Genomic DNA, 17,842 nt, shown 5'->3' with positions numbered 1-17,842 from the left:
GAACGAGCCGAAGGCGAGTTCCGTAGGCAGTCCTGAAGTGCCAAATAACCGTGATAAGGCAGACCCTCGAGTGTGATATTGCGATTATACAACCGTTGCCCCTTAAAAAAACAGGTCAACTTCATTTCATTGTATTTAAGATATTCGATAGGAATTTGTAATTTTTTAATGCCACATTTAGCTACTATGTACCTGAACTTCACATGAAAACTGCTAGCCTAGCCGCCTAGCATAGTGTTGGAGACAGTGTTGATTTCGTCGACTAAAACTATGGCGAAAAATGTTTGTCGACTGTGTTTTTTTCAGTGACGAAAACGAAATAAAAACTAAACAAAAACTAAGCTGTGGTGACTAAAACTAAGACTAAATATATTGACAATTTCGTCAACAAAATAAAAACTAGACTAAAACATTAGGGAGGGACTAGTGGAGAAGAGAGTCATTTTATGTTTGGTTGCTCTCCGGTGTTGCGTGCTAAAAATAGCCGATCTACGGAGCTTGTAGATCTGCTATTTTCAGCACACAACCAAGTGTAAAATCAGTCATTACGATGCCATCAAGACCTCCCAAAATACATTTTAGTTGACGAAATCAACTGTAGATTTAGTCGCCTAAAATCTTATGATATTTAGTCGACTAAAATTACACTAAAACTAATACTTTTCAGGTGACTAAATTATGACTAAAACTAAATGACATTTTATTCAAAAGACTATGACTAAAACTGAATCAAAATTTGCTGTCAAAAACAACACTGGTCGGAGAGAGGGAGCGCTTCAGCTCTTTCTCAACAAGCACAGCTGATTTATTTTCTTTTTTTTTATGAGACAGTGCAGTAGTGTTCATTAACTGCACTGCTAGATAATGATACTCAGTCTCAGAGTACTAGCTGTTTGTATAATGTTGTTTATCCGTGGTGCTGGGTTGGTCGGGGGGCTGTTCCAGGGCTCCGGGGACGTGAAGTACCATCTAGGAATGTACCACGAGAGGATCAACCGCGAGACGGACAAGAACATCGCGCTGGCGCTCATGGCCAACCCGTCCCACCTGGAGGCCGTGGACCCCGTGGTGCAGGGCAAGACCAAGGCTGAGCAGTTCTACAGCGGAGACGCACAGGGCAAGAAGGTATACTGTGTGTGGTGGGAAAAGTATAGTCACATGTTTTAGTTAAGTATAAGTATCAATACTCCAAAAATTGCTTGATCCGGGTGGGGGCCTCCTACCATGAGGTATCTGCTCGGGTCTCTTTCTCTCACTCCCCCCCTCCCCCCAGCCGATCTGCTATCTGATTGATTGCTTGATTGATTCTTTTATTAGACAAAAATGGAGGACAGTACAAGTATAGTCAATACAATTGAAATGTAATACAGTACAAGTACAGTTAAACACCCTGCCTAAAAGGAACATCCCAAATAAGACCTTTTACCGTCTTTTTTACGTTGGAAGCCCTCGGTATTTAATTCATGGACATAACAAATAGCAAGCAAAGAAAACATTCAATAATATCGCAGTTATAAAAACACTATATGTACAGGATAGGGGAAACAAGGGGGTGGGGCTAAGGTAAGGGGGGGGGGGGGGTGCTCGCCTGTCTAGGAGAGAAGTGATCACTACCTCCTTCTCTGGGATGCCAGCGAGCTACATGTTAAGGGAGGTAGTCAAGGAATTCCACACCTGGGTGGCAGTGTTGTGGAAGGAGAATTTACCCATATTTGTCTTAAAGGTGATACACCATGAAATTTCACTTTTCCTATTTTAACCCTTTGCCGTCCGAAATAGAATGGTGGTTGGTAGATTAGCCGTGAAATTTCTATTATTGTATTGTGATCTGAGACATAATATTATGTTTATAAACATGAGCCCGCCGCCCCTCCTTCTTGGACAGCGCCGTTGTTTTTTTTTTTTTTTTTTCCTAGGTCATTAGCTCACCGTGATTTTCTCGATCTCCGTTGGGATAAAGTGGTGGTTTTGGCCGAGCATCGATCTCCCCGTGCGTTTCGCGTGCGCGATCCGCGCGCATAACGATCCATGCATATAGTCCAGGAGTGACTGAACAGTCGATGTGTCCACTTTGGATAGCCTAGCACCTAGCACTCCAGCTCTGCTAGTGCTAACGTCCAAACAACAAGTGGGTGGGAGGAAGGAAGGCTGAAGAAGGAGAGGCCATGAGAGTCACTTCTGTTTCATGTCAGAGCAGCCACGAGCCATCGATGGACGAGCGGTGACTAGGGAAGGTTAGACGATCGCCGATTTTCGGATCAAAATCATTTATTCCGGTTTTAATGACAAAGTCCGGGAAAGTACGGCGTGGCTGAGACTCCTTGCTGGGATGTGCGATACTCTACGGTTTTAACATTAAGGGGCTCCCCGTGGCTTACAAAGTGTCAAAACCTTTTTTTGGGGTCCCACTAGCACCTTCTATCCTCACAAAGTCCCATTTCTGACCGTTGTGTCTTTCTCTGGTTTTGGGAAGGTGGAGGTTAAAAGCATCCCACGGGTTCTCAAAACAGGCTGTCCAGATTTGCTGCCGTCGCTGACGTCAGCGATGGCCGTTTTTGAATTTTTTATTTGTTTTGGTACTGCAGCTGAAAATGCTCTGAGAGCCATTCAAAAATGAGAGAGGCTCTCTATTCAGGAGTGGTAATTTAGCCTCAAACCTTTTGAAAAACGTTTTTGGGACATAACAATATGACATAAATACTTTTTAAATGCATGGTGTATCACCTTTAAGGGTTTGTGTTATCAGATCCTTGTGTGCGATCGTCTGAGGTGAAAAAAAGGGGGTCCGTACATTGTTCCGCTGGTCCGTTGTTCCGAGTAGCGTCGGCAGGTTAGTTACTTGTCACGGTTACTGAGGTTAGGTTTAGGGTTAGGGTTAGGGTTAGTTTTAGTGTCTGCATACCGTCCCGTCTGCATATTGATGCGGACCCGAAAAATAGTACTCAATGGATCCAACCGGGTACTTCTGCCTGAAGCACCATATAGTAAAGTCGGGTTGAGGAATGCAGTGGAACCACGCTCCATAAAGTCCAAAATGTGGTCTTACAGGTCATGTACGTTATTGATTGGTGGTTTAATCTTTTTTATTTATTTTTTGATTTACCAAGGTCATTTTGATTCATAGTTTAAAGCGGCCTCGCAGGTCATGTCCCTATTGATTCAGGGTTGAACGTGCTCTTATAGGTCATCAGGTGTGTCGCACCAAATTCTGGGCCCTGGGTACAAGGATTCACTCACATTTTATGCTTTAATTATTGTAAAATAGCAGATATACAAGCTCAAGCTTGTAGACCTGCTATTTTTGAAAAAACTTGAAAATGTATGCAATTCTTTAAATATTTCAAATCCTTCTAAGGTTTTTTGAAAAACCTATTTTTCTATGTCAGTGGTGCTCAAACATTTTCCCGTGAAGGACCCCCAAAATGATGTGTATTTGGCCACGGACCCCCATCTCAAAATATTTAGTTCCAGGGTCCCGCCAGAAGCGAAATTTGAGTTACAAATGTTCGCTTAAAAAATAGACATATTCAAAGATGTGCACCATTTTCACGACTTTTCAAAAATAGCAGATCTACAAGCTCGCAGTGCGGTACTCGGTGCCGCACTGTGAGCTTGTATATCTGCTATTTTTCAATAGCTAAAATAATTAAGGCCCCTCAACCTTGGGCCCTAGTAACTCAGTTCCACTTTCCCCCCCTTGTGACGCCCCTGTAGGTCATGTCCATATTGATCCACGGCGACGCTGCGTTTGCTGGACAAGGCGTCGTGTACGAGACCTTTCACCTGAGTGAGCTGCCCTCCTACACCACGCATGGCACCATACATGTTGTGGTCAACAATCAGGTACGCTATGAGAGGAGATTGTAGTAGTTGTCGGGTGGAAACCTCGTATCTCCAAGTTTCAAATGTGTACGTTCTTTTGCAAGGTAAAGCCCTGCTTCATCATACAAGGACGTCGCACAAAAGTAGTGAAAACAGACGATCTACAAGCACACAACACCTCGCGGTGCGAGGCGTTGTGTGTTTGTAGATCAGCTGTTTTCACTAGTTTAAATAATTTTTAAAATGATAAATGCAAAACGAACGGTTTTGGACATACAAGGTTTTCACCCGACAACGGCGATATTATATGAATATGAGTCATCTCATCTGCCATAATGCCTAAATAAATGAAATAGTTGAATCCTTTTGTATGCGTTAATACACTGCTTCCTCTCAACATCGGGACCCTTATACGTTGTCTGTAACTGGAATTGTACACATGGATCCGAATAGACCCATTAAATTAGCCCGGAGGATTTTACCATGTACATTGGAGTCCCATGCAGGGATAATAAATACATAAAATAAAAGCTGTATCAAATGCGGGTTGTGGCCCTAACAAACGCATATCAAACAAGGGCTCCTTCAAATGAAGAAAAGGTTGAGAATCACTGAGTGACATTAACGTTCAAGCATGGTGACATTTTATCGTCTACTCGTACTCAGGCTTTTGAGAGCACCCCAGACAGTTTTTAAGTTACCTGATTCACTTGATACTTGATTTAAATTTTTAGAAAACACCCGTCCTTGGTTCTGATGACAGATATTGTCCTTCTAATACGTGAGGGGTGTTTTTTCAATTACTTTTTTCATTTTCCAAAAACATTATATATAAAAAACAGAAGGACAACATCAGTCACCACCAGAACCAAGGACGGGTGTTTTCGATGACTTTAACATGGTTGAAATGGAGTTCGAAGTTGCAGTGGGTTTGTATAGGAAGGGGTGCGTGGTAAAATGAATGTCAAATATCTAAACTTAAAAAAGATGAAATGACACCAAACATGTTTGAAAGTGAAATGTCCCTTTAACAGAACTGTTAATCGGTGCCTTGTTGAACTGATTGCTCACGACGGTTCCGTCCTCGATCAGATCGGCTTCACGACGGACCCGCGCGTGGCACGCTCCTCCTCGTACCCCACCGACGTGGCCAAGGTGGTCAACGCGCCCATCTTCCACGTGAACGCCGACGACCCCGAGGCGGTCATGTACGTGTGCCGCGTGGCCGCCGAGTGGAGGAGCACCTTCAACAAGGACGTCGTCATCGACCTGGTGGGTCATAGAGGACGTCTGTCTGGCTCCCCCTCCCCTTCCCTAACGCGCCCTGGCGAGTAGCTACCGCCCCAAACGTCCTAGACTCTTCTCCCTCTGTTCCCTAACGCACCCTGGCGAGTAGCTACTGCCCCAAACGTCCTAGACTCTTCTCCCTCTGTTCCCTAACGCGCCCTGGCGAGTAGCTACCGCCCCAAACCTCCTAGACTCTTCTCCCTCTGTTCCCTAACGCACCCTGGCGAGTAGCTACCGCCCCAAACCTCCTAGACTCTTCTCCCTCTGTTCCCTAACGCACCCTGGCTAGTAGCTACCGCCCCAAACCTCCTAGACTCTTCTCCCTCTGTTCCCTAACGCACCCTGGCGAGTAGCTACCGCCCCAAACCTCCTAGACTCTTCTCCCTCTGTTCCCTAACGCACCCTGGCTAGTAGCTACCGCCCCAAACCTCCTAGACTCTTCTCCCTCTGTTCCCTAACGCACCCTGGCTAGTAGCTACTGCCCTAGTCTCGCGTAGCCAGACAACTATTCCACAATCTCTGAATGCTATATAGAGTCTGGAACAGCAGCTCCCGAACGGCGAGTAATGGAAACGGGCATTACCGTTCAAGAAAATATATTTTAAAATGTCATTTCGGCTAAGCAGCAAGCTAAACATGCTTATATGATTTTTATTTGGGTAATGATAAATGTGTGCGATGTGAGACTGAAACGGAAGTGACGTGGGGGCTTCACTTCCGCTTTCATCTCGCACTCATTTTTATCTTTCTGCTTTGCCAGACTGTATGCTGGGAGCATTTGACCAAATCGCGGAGGCAACCGTCTGGCCACGCGAGACTACTACTGCCCCAAACGTCCTAGACTCTTCTCCCTCCTTTCTCTAACGCACCCTAGCACTCCTCATTCCTTGTATCACTTCTTGAGGCTTCTTTATTGATAGATACACTTTATTTCAGACACAATTGGTCCATATAAAAACAGACAACAACACCGAGATAGCCTGGGTAATCACTACATAAAGCCTAGATCAATTAAAAACATTTAAACATTGCCTCCAGTGTTTCCAGAAGCATGAGGAATATCTTGTATCACCCTGTGTGATGATCCCTGTTAACCCTGCAAGGCCCAGCGATGCTTTTTGGCAACAATTATATTTTAAATCATTTGTTTTCCTGTTCTTTGTTCACCTTAACATCACCATTGGATCCTATTGTTTAGTATTACAATGCCATTGGCCACGGTATTTGCATAAGAATACCCCCCACAGAGGCTGACATTCACACAAGTTCAAGATCTCTGGAGTCCAGAGTCTGGACGAACAACATCTCACTTTTACACTGAAGCTATTCCTCACAAAAACATAAGTAAAATGCCTGTAATATTTTTTTTGTGATCCTTAGAATGTCTAGTACATATGTTATTATTGTGAAAGATATCCCCCAAATGTAAATTAGAGCATGAATTATGATTTATGATTTTTATTTTTAATATTACATTTTCCTCTCCAAAGTACTCCTACAACACCATCTGAAAGGTTGAAAAAAAATGTTTGCAAGTAGAAATTAATTCGGGTCTTGCAGGGTTAAGGCCATAATTAACACATTCTTCCATCTCCATCTCTACAAATGATATTTGCTATTTTATGGATTGATTGTTTCTTTGGTCGCTAATCTCTATTTACATGACAAATTACGCCGTCACTAGTCGTATGTTGATTAGGGCTCGCCACGCCGTTTTGCCAAAACGATGATCCCGATCACGTGGCTGGAGTCAGTGAGTGTCATTTGTTTGTGGTGTGGTGTGGTTTTGTTTCTGGCGTTTGTACTAAAAGTGTGCGCGTCGTGTGTAACAGGTGTGTTACAGACGCTTCGGCCACAACGAGATGGACGAGCCCATGTTCACGCAGCCCCTCATGTACAAGCGCATCCGCCAGCAGGAGCACGTGCTGAAGAAGTACTCGGACAAGCTCATCGCCGAGGGAGTGGTGACACTGCAGGAGTTTGAGGTGGGCTGAGGGTTATTTAGCCGCGTTTGATCCAGAAGATACATTCATGATACGGTAGCACCTGCTGCTACAGTATCCGTGATAGATATTTTAAAGGGGCCACACCATAAAATTCAAAATGTTCTATTTTTCATGTATTTTATTATTCCAAGTGTATCTGAGTCACCTAGGTTGAGGATGTGGGTCATTGCTGGTGTTACTGGGCTTGAGGGGGATGTATAACTGTGTGTCGTCTGCATAACAATGAAAATGGATATTGTGTTTACGTATTATGTGACCAAGAGGGAGCATGTAAATGGAAAACAGTAATGGACCTAGAATTGAGCCCAAGAATGAGTTGCTGATGTGATGGTGTTATCTTGTTGTTGTTAAGAGAGTCCAAAACATTCTCCTCGCCCCACACTGCCAGCTATCTAACTAAGGGTAAAGAGAGTTTATGTGAAATGTCAGCAACTTGTTGACTCTTAGACTGATAAGGCAGAACAAAATAGATGAGAAGAAACAAGTTTTGATATGGCACGGAAATGTCATCTCAACATGGTACACAAACTGATCATCAAAACCTATCCATCAGTCTGTATGGACTGACAGTGGTGCAAAGTAAGTACATTTACTTAAATAATGTACTTAAGTACAATTTTGAGCTATTTGTACTTTACTTGAGTATTTCCAATGTCCAATGCTTTCACATCTACTCCGCTACATCTTGGATCCAAATATTGGACTTTTACTCCACTACATTTATTTGAAACCTTTAGTTACTATTTACTTTGCAGATATAAATTATATTATAAAACACACTTAAACCACTTTAGCCCTATTTTATACAGTACCTTGGCTATTATATACTTGGTACATTTTGACGCCAAAACGTTCATACTTTTACTCAAGTAAAATTTGAATTCCAGACTTTCACTTGTAGCAGAGTCATTCTACACTTTTTTCCCCACCACTGTGGACTGGTTTTATTTGCTATCACTGTCTGCCACGCTTTGTGCATTAATAAATCACATTTAAATATCAGCTTTATCCCCCTGGTATTTCTCGAGGCAGCGGTCCCTGCGAGTCGAGGTTCAATTTAGTGCCAGGAGTTCCCAGCAGTCCTTCATATTATATGGCTTCTTCTTCATGGCGAAAGTTGAAATAGTCCTCAGGTTTCCGGTGGTCGCTCGACGGTGACATCATTCAAAAAGCTCTCCGTCCCCGGAAAAAAAAAAACTGCAACTGCGCGCCATGACATCCATCCATGGCTGTTTGTTTTATGGAGGCGAGGGTGGAGAAATGCCTCACACAGCATGCAGCATTGGCACAGTGACGAACGTGGCTTTTTGTCATCGGGAGGTCTGCTTGTTTTTACTCTTGTGAAGAAAAAAAAAAACTAAAAAACAACGACAACGACAAACCATAAACAATGAGTAAAGCACAGAGGCAGAACCGTCACTGTTTTCTGCAGACTACATACTTCTCACACCCTCCTCCTCAATGTTTTTTACAACCTTCACTATCTCAGTTGTTTTCTCTCTCTCTCTCTCTCTCTCTCTCTCTCTCTCTTATCTCTCTCTCTTATCTCTCTCTCTCTCTCTCTCTCTCTCTCTCTCTCTCTCTCTCTCTCTCTCTCTCTCTCTCTCTCTCTCTCTCTGGCTTTAATTTGGCTTTGTCTATTGCTATACCTTTCTCACACACACACACACACACACACACACACACACACACACACACACACACACACACACACACACACACACACACACACACACAGTAGAAGGTTTGGCTGTATCAGTTTATCTTGCATTGGCTGGCCGATAGGCAATGGAACCTAGCGGCATAGCTGAAGGGTTAGGGAGCCCGCCTGGAGCGGCATAGCTGAAGGGTTAGGGAGCCCGCCGGGAGCCCGCCTGGAGCGGCATAGCTGAAGGGTTAGGGAGCCCGCCTGGGGAACCAGAGCCCCTGGTTGTCCCAGGTTCGGTTCCAGGCCAGGGTAGCAATGTCGATGTGTGTCCCTGAGCAAGACTCTTATCCCCTAATTGCTCACACGCTCCTTGTCGGCAGCGAATCAGCTGGGTTGGGCTGATAATACTGAATTTCCTTTGCGGGAGGACATAGGTATCTATTAACCTTTCAGGCCAAAAAAATCTGCCTACTGATCATATTGAGGTTTTTTTTTTTTTTTTTTTTTTTTTTTTCAGTTGCAAGGATGCCAGATTTGGATCAAATCAAAGAGTTGCCAGCAACCAATGCTGTTGTATTTACGTGGATGTTTACAGTAGCTACAGTATAGCTCTAACACAGTGCGATATGGCGGTTGACAGAGTTATACTGTTATTGTTATGTCGGAAACAGATAATGATGGGGCCGTTATTTATTGACTTTCTAGCTGTGCCTTTCGCAAACTAGCCAGGTAGCAAATCAACTTGTTAGCAACACCCAACTTCCACTCAGCAGCTGTAATGAGCTCAGGGGTGTCGCACCAAATTCTGTGCCCTGGGTACAAGGATTCACTGTGGGCCCCCCATGAATGTTCTTCATAGGGGGAACTGGGAACGCATTATTACACATTATTTTGTGCATTGACTATTGAAAAATAGCAGATATACATTCTCACAAAGCGACACCGAGTGCCGCGCTGCGAGCTTGTAGATCTGCTATTTTTGAAAATCTTTGAATATTTCAAATCCTCCTGAGTTTTTTTGAAAACCCTATGTTTTTATGTCAGTGGTGCTCAAACTTTTTCATGTGAAGGACCCCTAAAATGATATACCTGACACAAGTCGATGTCTGCTGACCGGTACACCGGTGTGGCCATAATGAATCTATTGTTCTCATCATACAATGTTCATTTTGGTTGCAGGAAGAAGTTGCAAAATATGATAAGATCTGTGAGGAGGCGTACAGGCGCTCCAAGGACGAGAAGATTCTGGACATCCGTCGCTGGCTAGACTCCCCCTGGCCAGGTACACATCTATTCACACTGTTTATTTTATTATTTTGCTTTTTACCCCTTTTTCGCCCCAATTTTGTTGTTTTGTTCTAGGACAAGGGTCTTCTCCAGGACCCCTAGGGGGTCCTTAGAGTTACTACAGGGGGTCCTCCAAATCTTTGTGCGATACATACTTTTAAACGTTTAACTCCTTTTTTATATTAACCACTTGAATCCTAGCGTCCATATTCTGAGAACTTTAGCCAAAAATAGCAGATCTACAAGCTCTCAACGCCTCGCGCTGCTTGTAGATCGGCTATTTTCGGCAAAGAGGTTTGGTGTAGAGGGGAAAAAGAATGTCAAGTTTAATTGACGGTTCAAGTGGTTAAATATCTGGAAACACAAATTGACATGAATACAAAATACACTGATGATTGTGCTGTCAAACAATGAAACTATATGGAAAATATGAAAAAGTTGTGGGGGTCCCTGCTTCATCTCTCTCTCAACTAAATGGGTCCTTGCCCTGAAAACGTTGAAGACCCCTGTTCTAGGACATAGAGCCTCCGTCCTACACCTTCCGCCCAAGACTCCCTGCTGACAGGTGCCGCCCCCAGCCCGTAGGAGTATGTGTAGTGACAAATATCACCCTCCCTGGCCGGCTTCCCTCCCTCTACTCCAACTTTAAACATATCACATTAGTATAAACATACTTTTATTATGCTCTTCTGTGTTTTTGGATTGATATCACAGGAGAATCCTCCGTGTTAATTTATGAGCGTGTACAAATGTGACCAAATCCCTTTTGTTACATTTGTACCGTACAGGGACGTGCAGAGAATGTTAGAGAGGCAGAGGCTGACATTTCTAAAAGGGCATTTGGTGGAAATATCGATAATAGCAGACCTCCAAGCTCGTGTTGTGAGCTATTTTCGGTGCGTTATACCACACATGCATGAACCATAATCAAGTCAAAACAAGAGATGTCGTGTATGGATTTCAAAAGCAAAAGGGCAATTCTTTCAACATAATTATGCTGCATTCAAGTTCAGGAGAGTCAATTCTCTTGAATGCTGCCTCCAGGTATGGCATGGAAAGGGGGCATTTGCATTTCTTTCACCATAGTAAAAACTGCATTCATGGTCTGGAGAGGGCACTTTTTACTGATGGGTAAAAGGGCAGGGGCTCAAGCCCCCTTTGATGTCTATGTGCACGTGCCTGGTACTGTACACTCTCAGCATTAAATGAACTGAAGGATCTATTGTGTAATGGGAATGTTATTGCTTTTAGTAGTTTAGATTAGAGCTTCATACAGTACATGTGCTTTTTGTAATTGGGTTATTTTTTTTAAACAAGGTAGATATTTGCATAGAAAGGCCTAACCAGGGACTGGCTTGAAACCCCACATGCAGTGCAACGGTTTCAAGTTTTTATCACTTGATACATAGTTTTTTGTATTATTCCTGTCGCGTATGTCCAAAACTGTTACTATCTAGCATTCTAATTCAGAAAGTAGCAGATCTACAAGCTCAAAGCGCAGCACTTCGCGCATCAAACAATCTCCTCTCCTTTCTCTGTAGAATTCTTCACAGCGCAGGGCGAGCCAAAGAGCATGAGCTGTCCTCCCACCGGCCTGGACGAGGAGGTCCTGCAGCACATCGGTCAGACCGCCAGCTCTGTTCCTCTGGACGACTTCAAGATCCACCCTGGTCAGTGTGATGATAATTACTGTATAGTTGCACGGGAGAGTGTTTTTTGCTGGTCTTTCAGTCCGAGTGTATCAAAAAAGCAACCCGGTTAAGGCAGCGGAAGCTTGTGATTGGCTGTGCGGAGATGACGAAGGTCGGGGGGGACGGAGATACACCTAAACCTAACCTTAACCCTAACCCTAACCTCAGTAAAACTAATGCTGGTGAAGGCTAACCTGGTGAAATGCTATAATGCCGACGTTGGTGAATGCTAACCTGGTGAATGTTAACCTGCCAACGGGAGGTTGTCTCCACCCTATCCAAGGTGCTTTTTTGATACACTCGGACTGAAAGACCTGCAAAAAAGACTGTCCCATAGTTCCACCCTGGTCAGTGGGATGGTACTTATCTCCGCAGTGTAATGAGAACCTTTCCATTTTTGGGAAGCGAGGTCGCTTTTCTAACCTATATAGATATGGGCTTAACATTGATGACATCAGGGATCTCCATATATGGGCATAGAAGGAATTCTGTTAGTGTTGTTCCCCTGACATCACATTGATGTCAGAGCATGATGTCAGAGCGTGACTGTCAATCAACAATAAAAGACAAGTGTTACCCAGACAGATACGGTGAAGATGTGACGGTTCTGCTACTGAACTGCGACCTATGGTCGCAATCAGTTTGTTTTGGGGAGATCTGAAGCTTAGTTTTTAGTGACATTGAGATGTGCATCTATGATTGCAACCAATCATCAAAGACGATGATACACGAAAGAAGAAGAAGATATGATTCATAGACTATGAATCATATTTGTATAGGTGTACTGTAGATAGAAGAGCATAATGCCTAATTCATGTTCTGTCGAACGACGTCACATGGCAAAATCGGGGACATACAAGCTCTAAGACGTCACTGTGCTCACTTTCACTTTCCATCACCTTCGTGAAAATGAACCTAACCTGCCTGGTTACCATAGCAGAGTGACGTACAATGTCATACCGCATTACAGACAATTACAGGGGAGAATGATCAGGGACACTTGACTCTTTTTTTTTTTTTGTTTTTTTTAAGGACTGTATATTGTCGTTGTTGGGTGGAAACCTTGTACAGTATGTCCAAAACCGTTTGTTTTTATCATGTAAAAGAATGAACTAAACTAGTGAAAACAGCCGATCTACAAGATCTGCTGTTTTCACTACTTTTGTGCGACAGCCTTGTCTGATGAAGCAAGGCTTTACTTCGCGAAAAAACGTACAAATTTGAAACTTGGAGATACAAGGTTTCTGCCCGACAGTGACGACGTCATTGCTGTCGGTCAGAAACCTCTTACCTCCAGATTTCGAGCTTGGAGATCTGCTCCCTTTGCTATCTCTTGAATCGGTTACAGTTCTGGACATATTATGAGGTTTCCACCCCCGACGGAAGACGATGTTTTCTTGAATTGCCGTGCGTAGACGTAATATTTCTTGCGGCGATGATCTTCGGGGAGTCGATAAAAGCGCCTCACCTGTGAAGCCATCGCTCCGCCGTGGCAGGTGTCTGTGCCACACAGCTGGCGCGACTCTCTCCGTAGCCGTTTGGAGCGCCACAGATGTTTTTAATTACAATAGGCTAGAGCATAGCGGCCCATTGCTTTTTATACGTACTGTACGTTTCCCATCTCTCTCTGTGTGTTCTCATGCATCCAAAACCGTCACTTCTCATATTAGTCGCCCCTCGTCTCTCCCTTCAGCTTGTATCGATAATATAGTCAGGTTCACTATGTTAATAAAGGTTTATTTGTTGGAATTTTTTGGAGATTTGTAAAACTATACATTTTTGGAATCTTCAGAACATGGGGAATCCAAAAATCTTTGTTTGCATTTGCACAGACACCTGCAAAGCCGCCATTTTGGACGTTCAAAATGGCCGACATAAAATACATAATTTGTGCTATCTTGGCTTCTAGACAACCTAGAAACTTAATTAAACATGCTAATCCTATGTTTTCTGGGTCAAGGAATCGAATGAATGAATGATGGATGTAAAATGTTCGGGACCCCCACCCCCTTTCTGGGGGTTATCTATTTTGGGACCTCCCAGAACAGTACACCAGCCAGTTAATGTCTGATTGTCATAATATTAGAGTTTTGTAGGTTTTACAACATCCTGAGTTCATTCATCAGACTTTTAAAGCAGCCAGAATAACCCTTCTGACTTTTGGTTGGGGTCTTTCCTCACCTGGGACCCCCTAGACAGACCCCTGAGCCTATCTCATTAATCGCTCTGCTACTGCTCCAGAACAATGTTAAATTAGATCATAATTGAAGCATAAAAGTTGTTGTAGCTGGGCTCTGAAAACAAAAATGTGTAGTAGTAAATACCAGGGGTCTTCCACAGAGGGTCCGGGACCCCTGCTGGGTCCTCAGAGTTACTACAGGGGGCCCGCCAAATCTTGATGGGATCTTTTTTTTAACATTTGAAACTGAAACTTTGAATGTTTTTTGTATCCTGGGTTTATTGCGACCATAGGTCGGAGTTTGCGATCATAGGTCGCAGTTTACTATCAGAACCGTCACATCTTGACCGTATCTGTCTGTCTATCTGGACGGGTAACGCTTTTTTGTTGATTGACTCTCACACTCTGACATTCCGCTCTGACATCACTGTGATGTCAGGGGAACCAAAACCCCTTTATGCCCATATATGGAGATCCCTGTGATACCAGGGGAACCAAATCCCTTTTATGGACAACTAGGTAGTCATCCGGCAACAGCTCAGAGCTGTGAAGCCGGGAGGAGTTCAGATTGACAATCAGGTTCACAGGAGGGGAGGGCGCGAGCAAAGTGTGGTAGAACAGGGGAAGGGCAAGGGCCAGACCCAGAATTTGACATAATGAAGGTATTGCAACTTCTCACTTTGAGAGTGCAGAACAACGTGCCCATTTATTACACTTCTCTCACACTGACAGCACAACACACACACACACACACACACACACACACACACACACACACACACACACACACACACACACACACACACACACACACACACACACACACACACACCTCTTTGTTATTGTCACCTCAAAACCCTCACCCTATCCTCTTAAAGAGCCCATGGTCAATTATGCCCAAAAAGATTCACTACAATGCAGTCATTTCAGACATGCAGGATCTATTGTCTTCATCATTGTCATCTTCAATGTCCAACCTAATAGTGTTGACACAGTCTTCACCATGGAGTGAAAGGCAGGTTATTTGAGCAGCTGCACCGTCCCTTACAACCTGCTTTGCAGCCATATTTAATGAGCTCAAGTACTGCCTTTGGAGCAGGGAGGGCAAGACACCTGACTGGAACACTGAATTCCATCTATTTTCTTCGATTGGTGGAAGCTCAGGGCAATTTGTCAGGTATGATTTATCCCGCATTGTGACGTAGTTGGCACGGAGGATATGTGGTAGCAGTGCAGCACGAGTTGGAGGTAGCATCTCACCCTCAAAGTTATTTGACAGAAATAGTTCCCATCTGAGTAATCGCAGGGTTGTTGGACCTTTTGAACTGTAAACATGGCATGCAAAATGCTCCAATGACTGCAATGTTGATGGAAGCTTGACTTGGTCATCATCATCAGGCTTCAAGTAGGCATTGACCCATGTCTTTTTGGAGATTCCAACAAATGCTCTTCCCCAGCCAGCACCAGAAAAATTGTGTAGGCCAAGGAACCCTTGACATTTGTGACATCCAATAACTTGAATTTGCTTGAATATATCTATTTCCATTGGTGGAGGACATCGGTGTCGGGTGACCAAACACATATGTCTTGCAAAGCACCATAAGCCGCAGAGGCAAGGACTTGATGAGGAATCAGGGTATCAGCCTCTTCATGTGTATGCACTTCCACAAAATCATGTCCCTTGATGAAGGTATTGTATTATGATGCCTACTTTGTCATACCTGACAAATTAGCCCCAAGCTTCGATCAATCGAAGGACATAGATGGCATTTAGAGAGTGGAGGTTATGTTCCAGTCAGGTGTCTTGCCCTCCCTGCTCCAAAGGCAGTACTTGAGCCCATCAAATTTGGCTGCAAAGCAGGCTGCACTCCTCCCTGCAAATGCTATGGTGGAGACTGTCAACACAATTAGGGAGGACATGTACAGTATTGCAGTGAATCTCTTTGGTCATAATTGACCATGAGCTCTTTAAGAGGATAGGGTGAGGGTTTTGGGGTGACGATTAACAAAGAGGTGTGTGCGTGTGTGTGTGTGTGTGTGTGTGTGTGTGTGTGTGTGTGTGTGTGTGTGTGTGTGTGTGTGTGTGTGTGTGTGTGTGTGTGTGTGTGTGTGTGTGTGTGTGTGTGTGTGTGTGTTGTGTTGTGTTGTCAGTGTGAGTGCAGTGCAATAAATGGACATTTTAGTCTGCACACCCAAAGTGAGAAGTTGCAATACCTTAATCCCTGCAATAACACCTGTCAACCATAACTGTCTAACACAAAAATTGTATAAATAATACTGAGAATACTAATAAATCATCAAAGTACGATACATAATCCCAGGATACATAAATAAAGTTTCAAATGTAATAAAGAAAATCCTTTCCCATCAAGATTTGGTAGTAACTCTGAGGACCCCCCAGGGGTCCCGGACCCCCTGAGGAAGACCCCTTGTATTTTGCTTACTCATTTTTGTTTTCAGAGCCCAGCTACAACAACTTTTATGCTTCAATTATGATCTAATTTAACATTGTTCTGGAGTAGGAGCAGAGCGATTACTGAGATAGGCTCAGGGGTCTGTCTGGGGGGTCCCAGGTGAGGAAAGACCCCAACCAAAAGTCAGAACGGTTATTCTGGCTGCTTTAAAAGTCTAATGAATGAACTCAGGATGTTTTAAAACCTACAAAACTCTAATATTATGATAATTAGACATGGCTGGCGTACTGTTCTGGGAGGTCCCAAAATAGATAACCCCCAGAAAGGGCGTGGGGGTCCGGAAATTTTACACCCATCATTTACTCAGTAAACATAGGATTGGCATGTTTAATTAGGTTTCTAGGTTGTCTAGAAGCCAAGATAGCACAAATTATATATTTTATGTCGGCCATTTTGAACGTCCAAAATGGCGGCTTTGCAGGTTTCATTGCAAATGCAAACAAAGATTTTTGGATTCCCCATGCTCTGAAGATTCCAGAAATGTATAGTTTTACTAATCTCCACAAAAATCCAACAAAAATACATAGTGGACCTGACTAATAGGGATTTTGTTTTAGGGTTAGATGCAGTTGATGCTCTTGCCGTCGTTTATTCTTAGAAAATGTATTCTTTTGATGTCCCCACAAAGGAAGTAAGACAAACATAATCTATAATTTAACTGCGTGTTCGTGTTCGTGTGCTTGCATGTGCGTGTGCGTTAGGCACTTGCACACATAGACATCAAAGGGGGCTTGAGCCCCTGCCCTTTTATCCGTCTGTGAAAAGTGCCCTCTCCAGTCCATGAATTCAGTTTTTACTATGGTGAAAGAAATGCAAATGCCCCTTTTTCCATGCCACACGTAAAGGCAAGCATTCAAGAGAAATGCCTTGTCCAAACTCACCTGAACTTGAATGCAGCATCTTATGTCGAAAGAATTGCCCTCTCTGTGTAGAAATCAAGCATTAGAAATGTCAGCCCCTGCCTCTCTAAAATTCTCTGCATTCTCTGCATGTCCTCCAGGCGTCTCTCGCATCCTGCGCGGCCGGGCGGACATGGTGAAACAGCGGCAGATGGACTGGGCTCTGGGGGAGTACATGGCGTTCGGATCGCTGCTGAGGGACGGGATCCACGTGCGACTCAGCGGCCAGGACGTGGAGAGAGGGACCTTCAGGTGAGGGCACTGTGTGAACCATGCACAAACACCGAGCAGAGACACACTACTGAGGTTAGGGTTAAGGTTAGGTTTAGGCATAGTCTTACAGAGTTTAGGGTTAAGGTTAGGTTTAGGCATAGTCTTACTGAGTTTAGGGTTTACGGTTAGGTTTAGGCATAGTCTTACAGAGTTTAGGGTTAAGGTTAGGTTTAGGCATAGTTTTACTGAGTTGAGGGTTAAGGTTAGGTTTAGGCATAGTCTTACAGAGTTTAGGGTTAAGGTTAGGTTTAGGCATAGTCTTACAGAGTTTAGGGT

General features: G+C 43.8%; 1 protein-coding gene across 1 annotated transcript in view; it reads left to right on the top strand.

Annotated features, from left to right (window-relative positions):
• Positions 1-17,842, top strand: part of ogdhl (oxoglutarate dehydrogenase L) — a gene marked incomplete at its 5' end in the record, with an annotated part of 74,849 nt that overhangs the window by 28,903 nt on the left and 28,104 nt on the right. The window contains 7 exons of the mRNA XM_080740458.1: positions 946-1,125; positions 3,715-3,843; positions 4,915-5,094; positions 6,942-7,094; positions 9,943-10,045; positions 11,592-11,720; positions 17,395-17,545. Coding sequence (XP_080596584.1) covers positions 946-1,125; positions 3,715-3,843; positions 4,915-5,094; positions 6,942-7,094; positions 9,943-10,045; positions 11,592-11,720; positions 17,395-17,545 — 1,025 coding nt within the window. The remainder of the gene's footprint in view (positions 1-945; positions 1,126-3,714; positions 3,844-4,914; positions 5,095-6,941; positions 7,095-9,942; positions 10,046-11,591; positions 11,721-17,394; positions 17,546-17,842) is intronic.

Source organism: Nannobrachium achirus (assembly GCF_963921795.1).
Source record: "Nannobrachium achirus genome assembly, chromosome: 13".
In the NCBI taxonomy this organism is placed as follows: domain Eukaryota; kingdom Metazoa; phylum Chordata; class Actinopteri; order Myctophiformes; family Myctophidae; genus Nannobrachium; species Nannobrachium achirus.
This window is presented reverse-complemented; position numbering and strand designations above follow the sequence as displayed.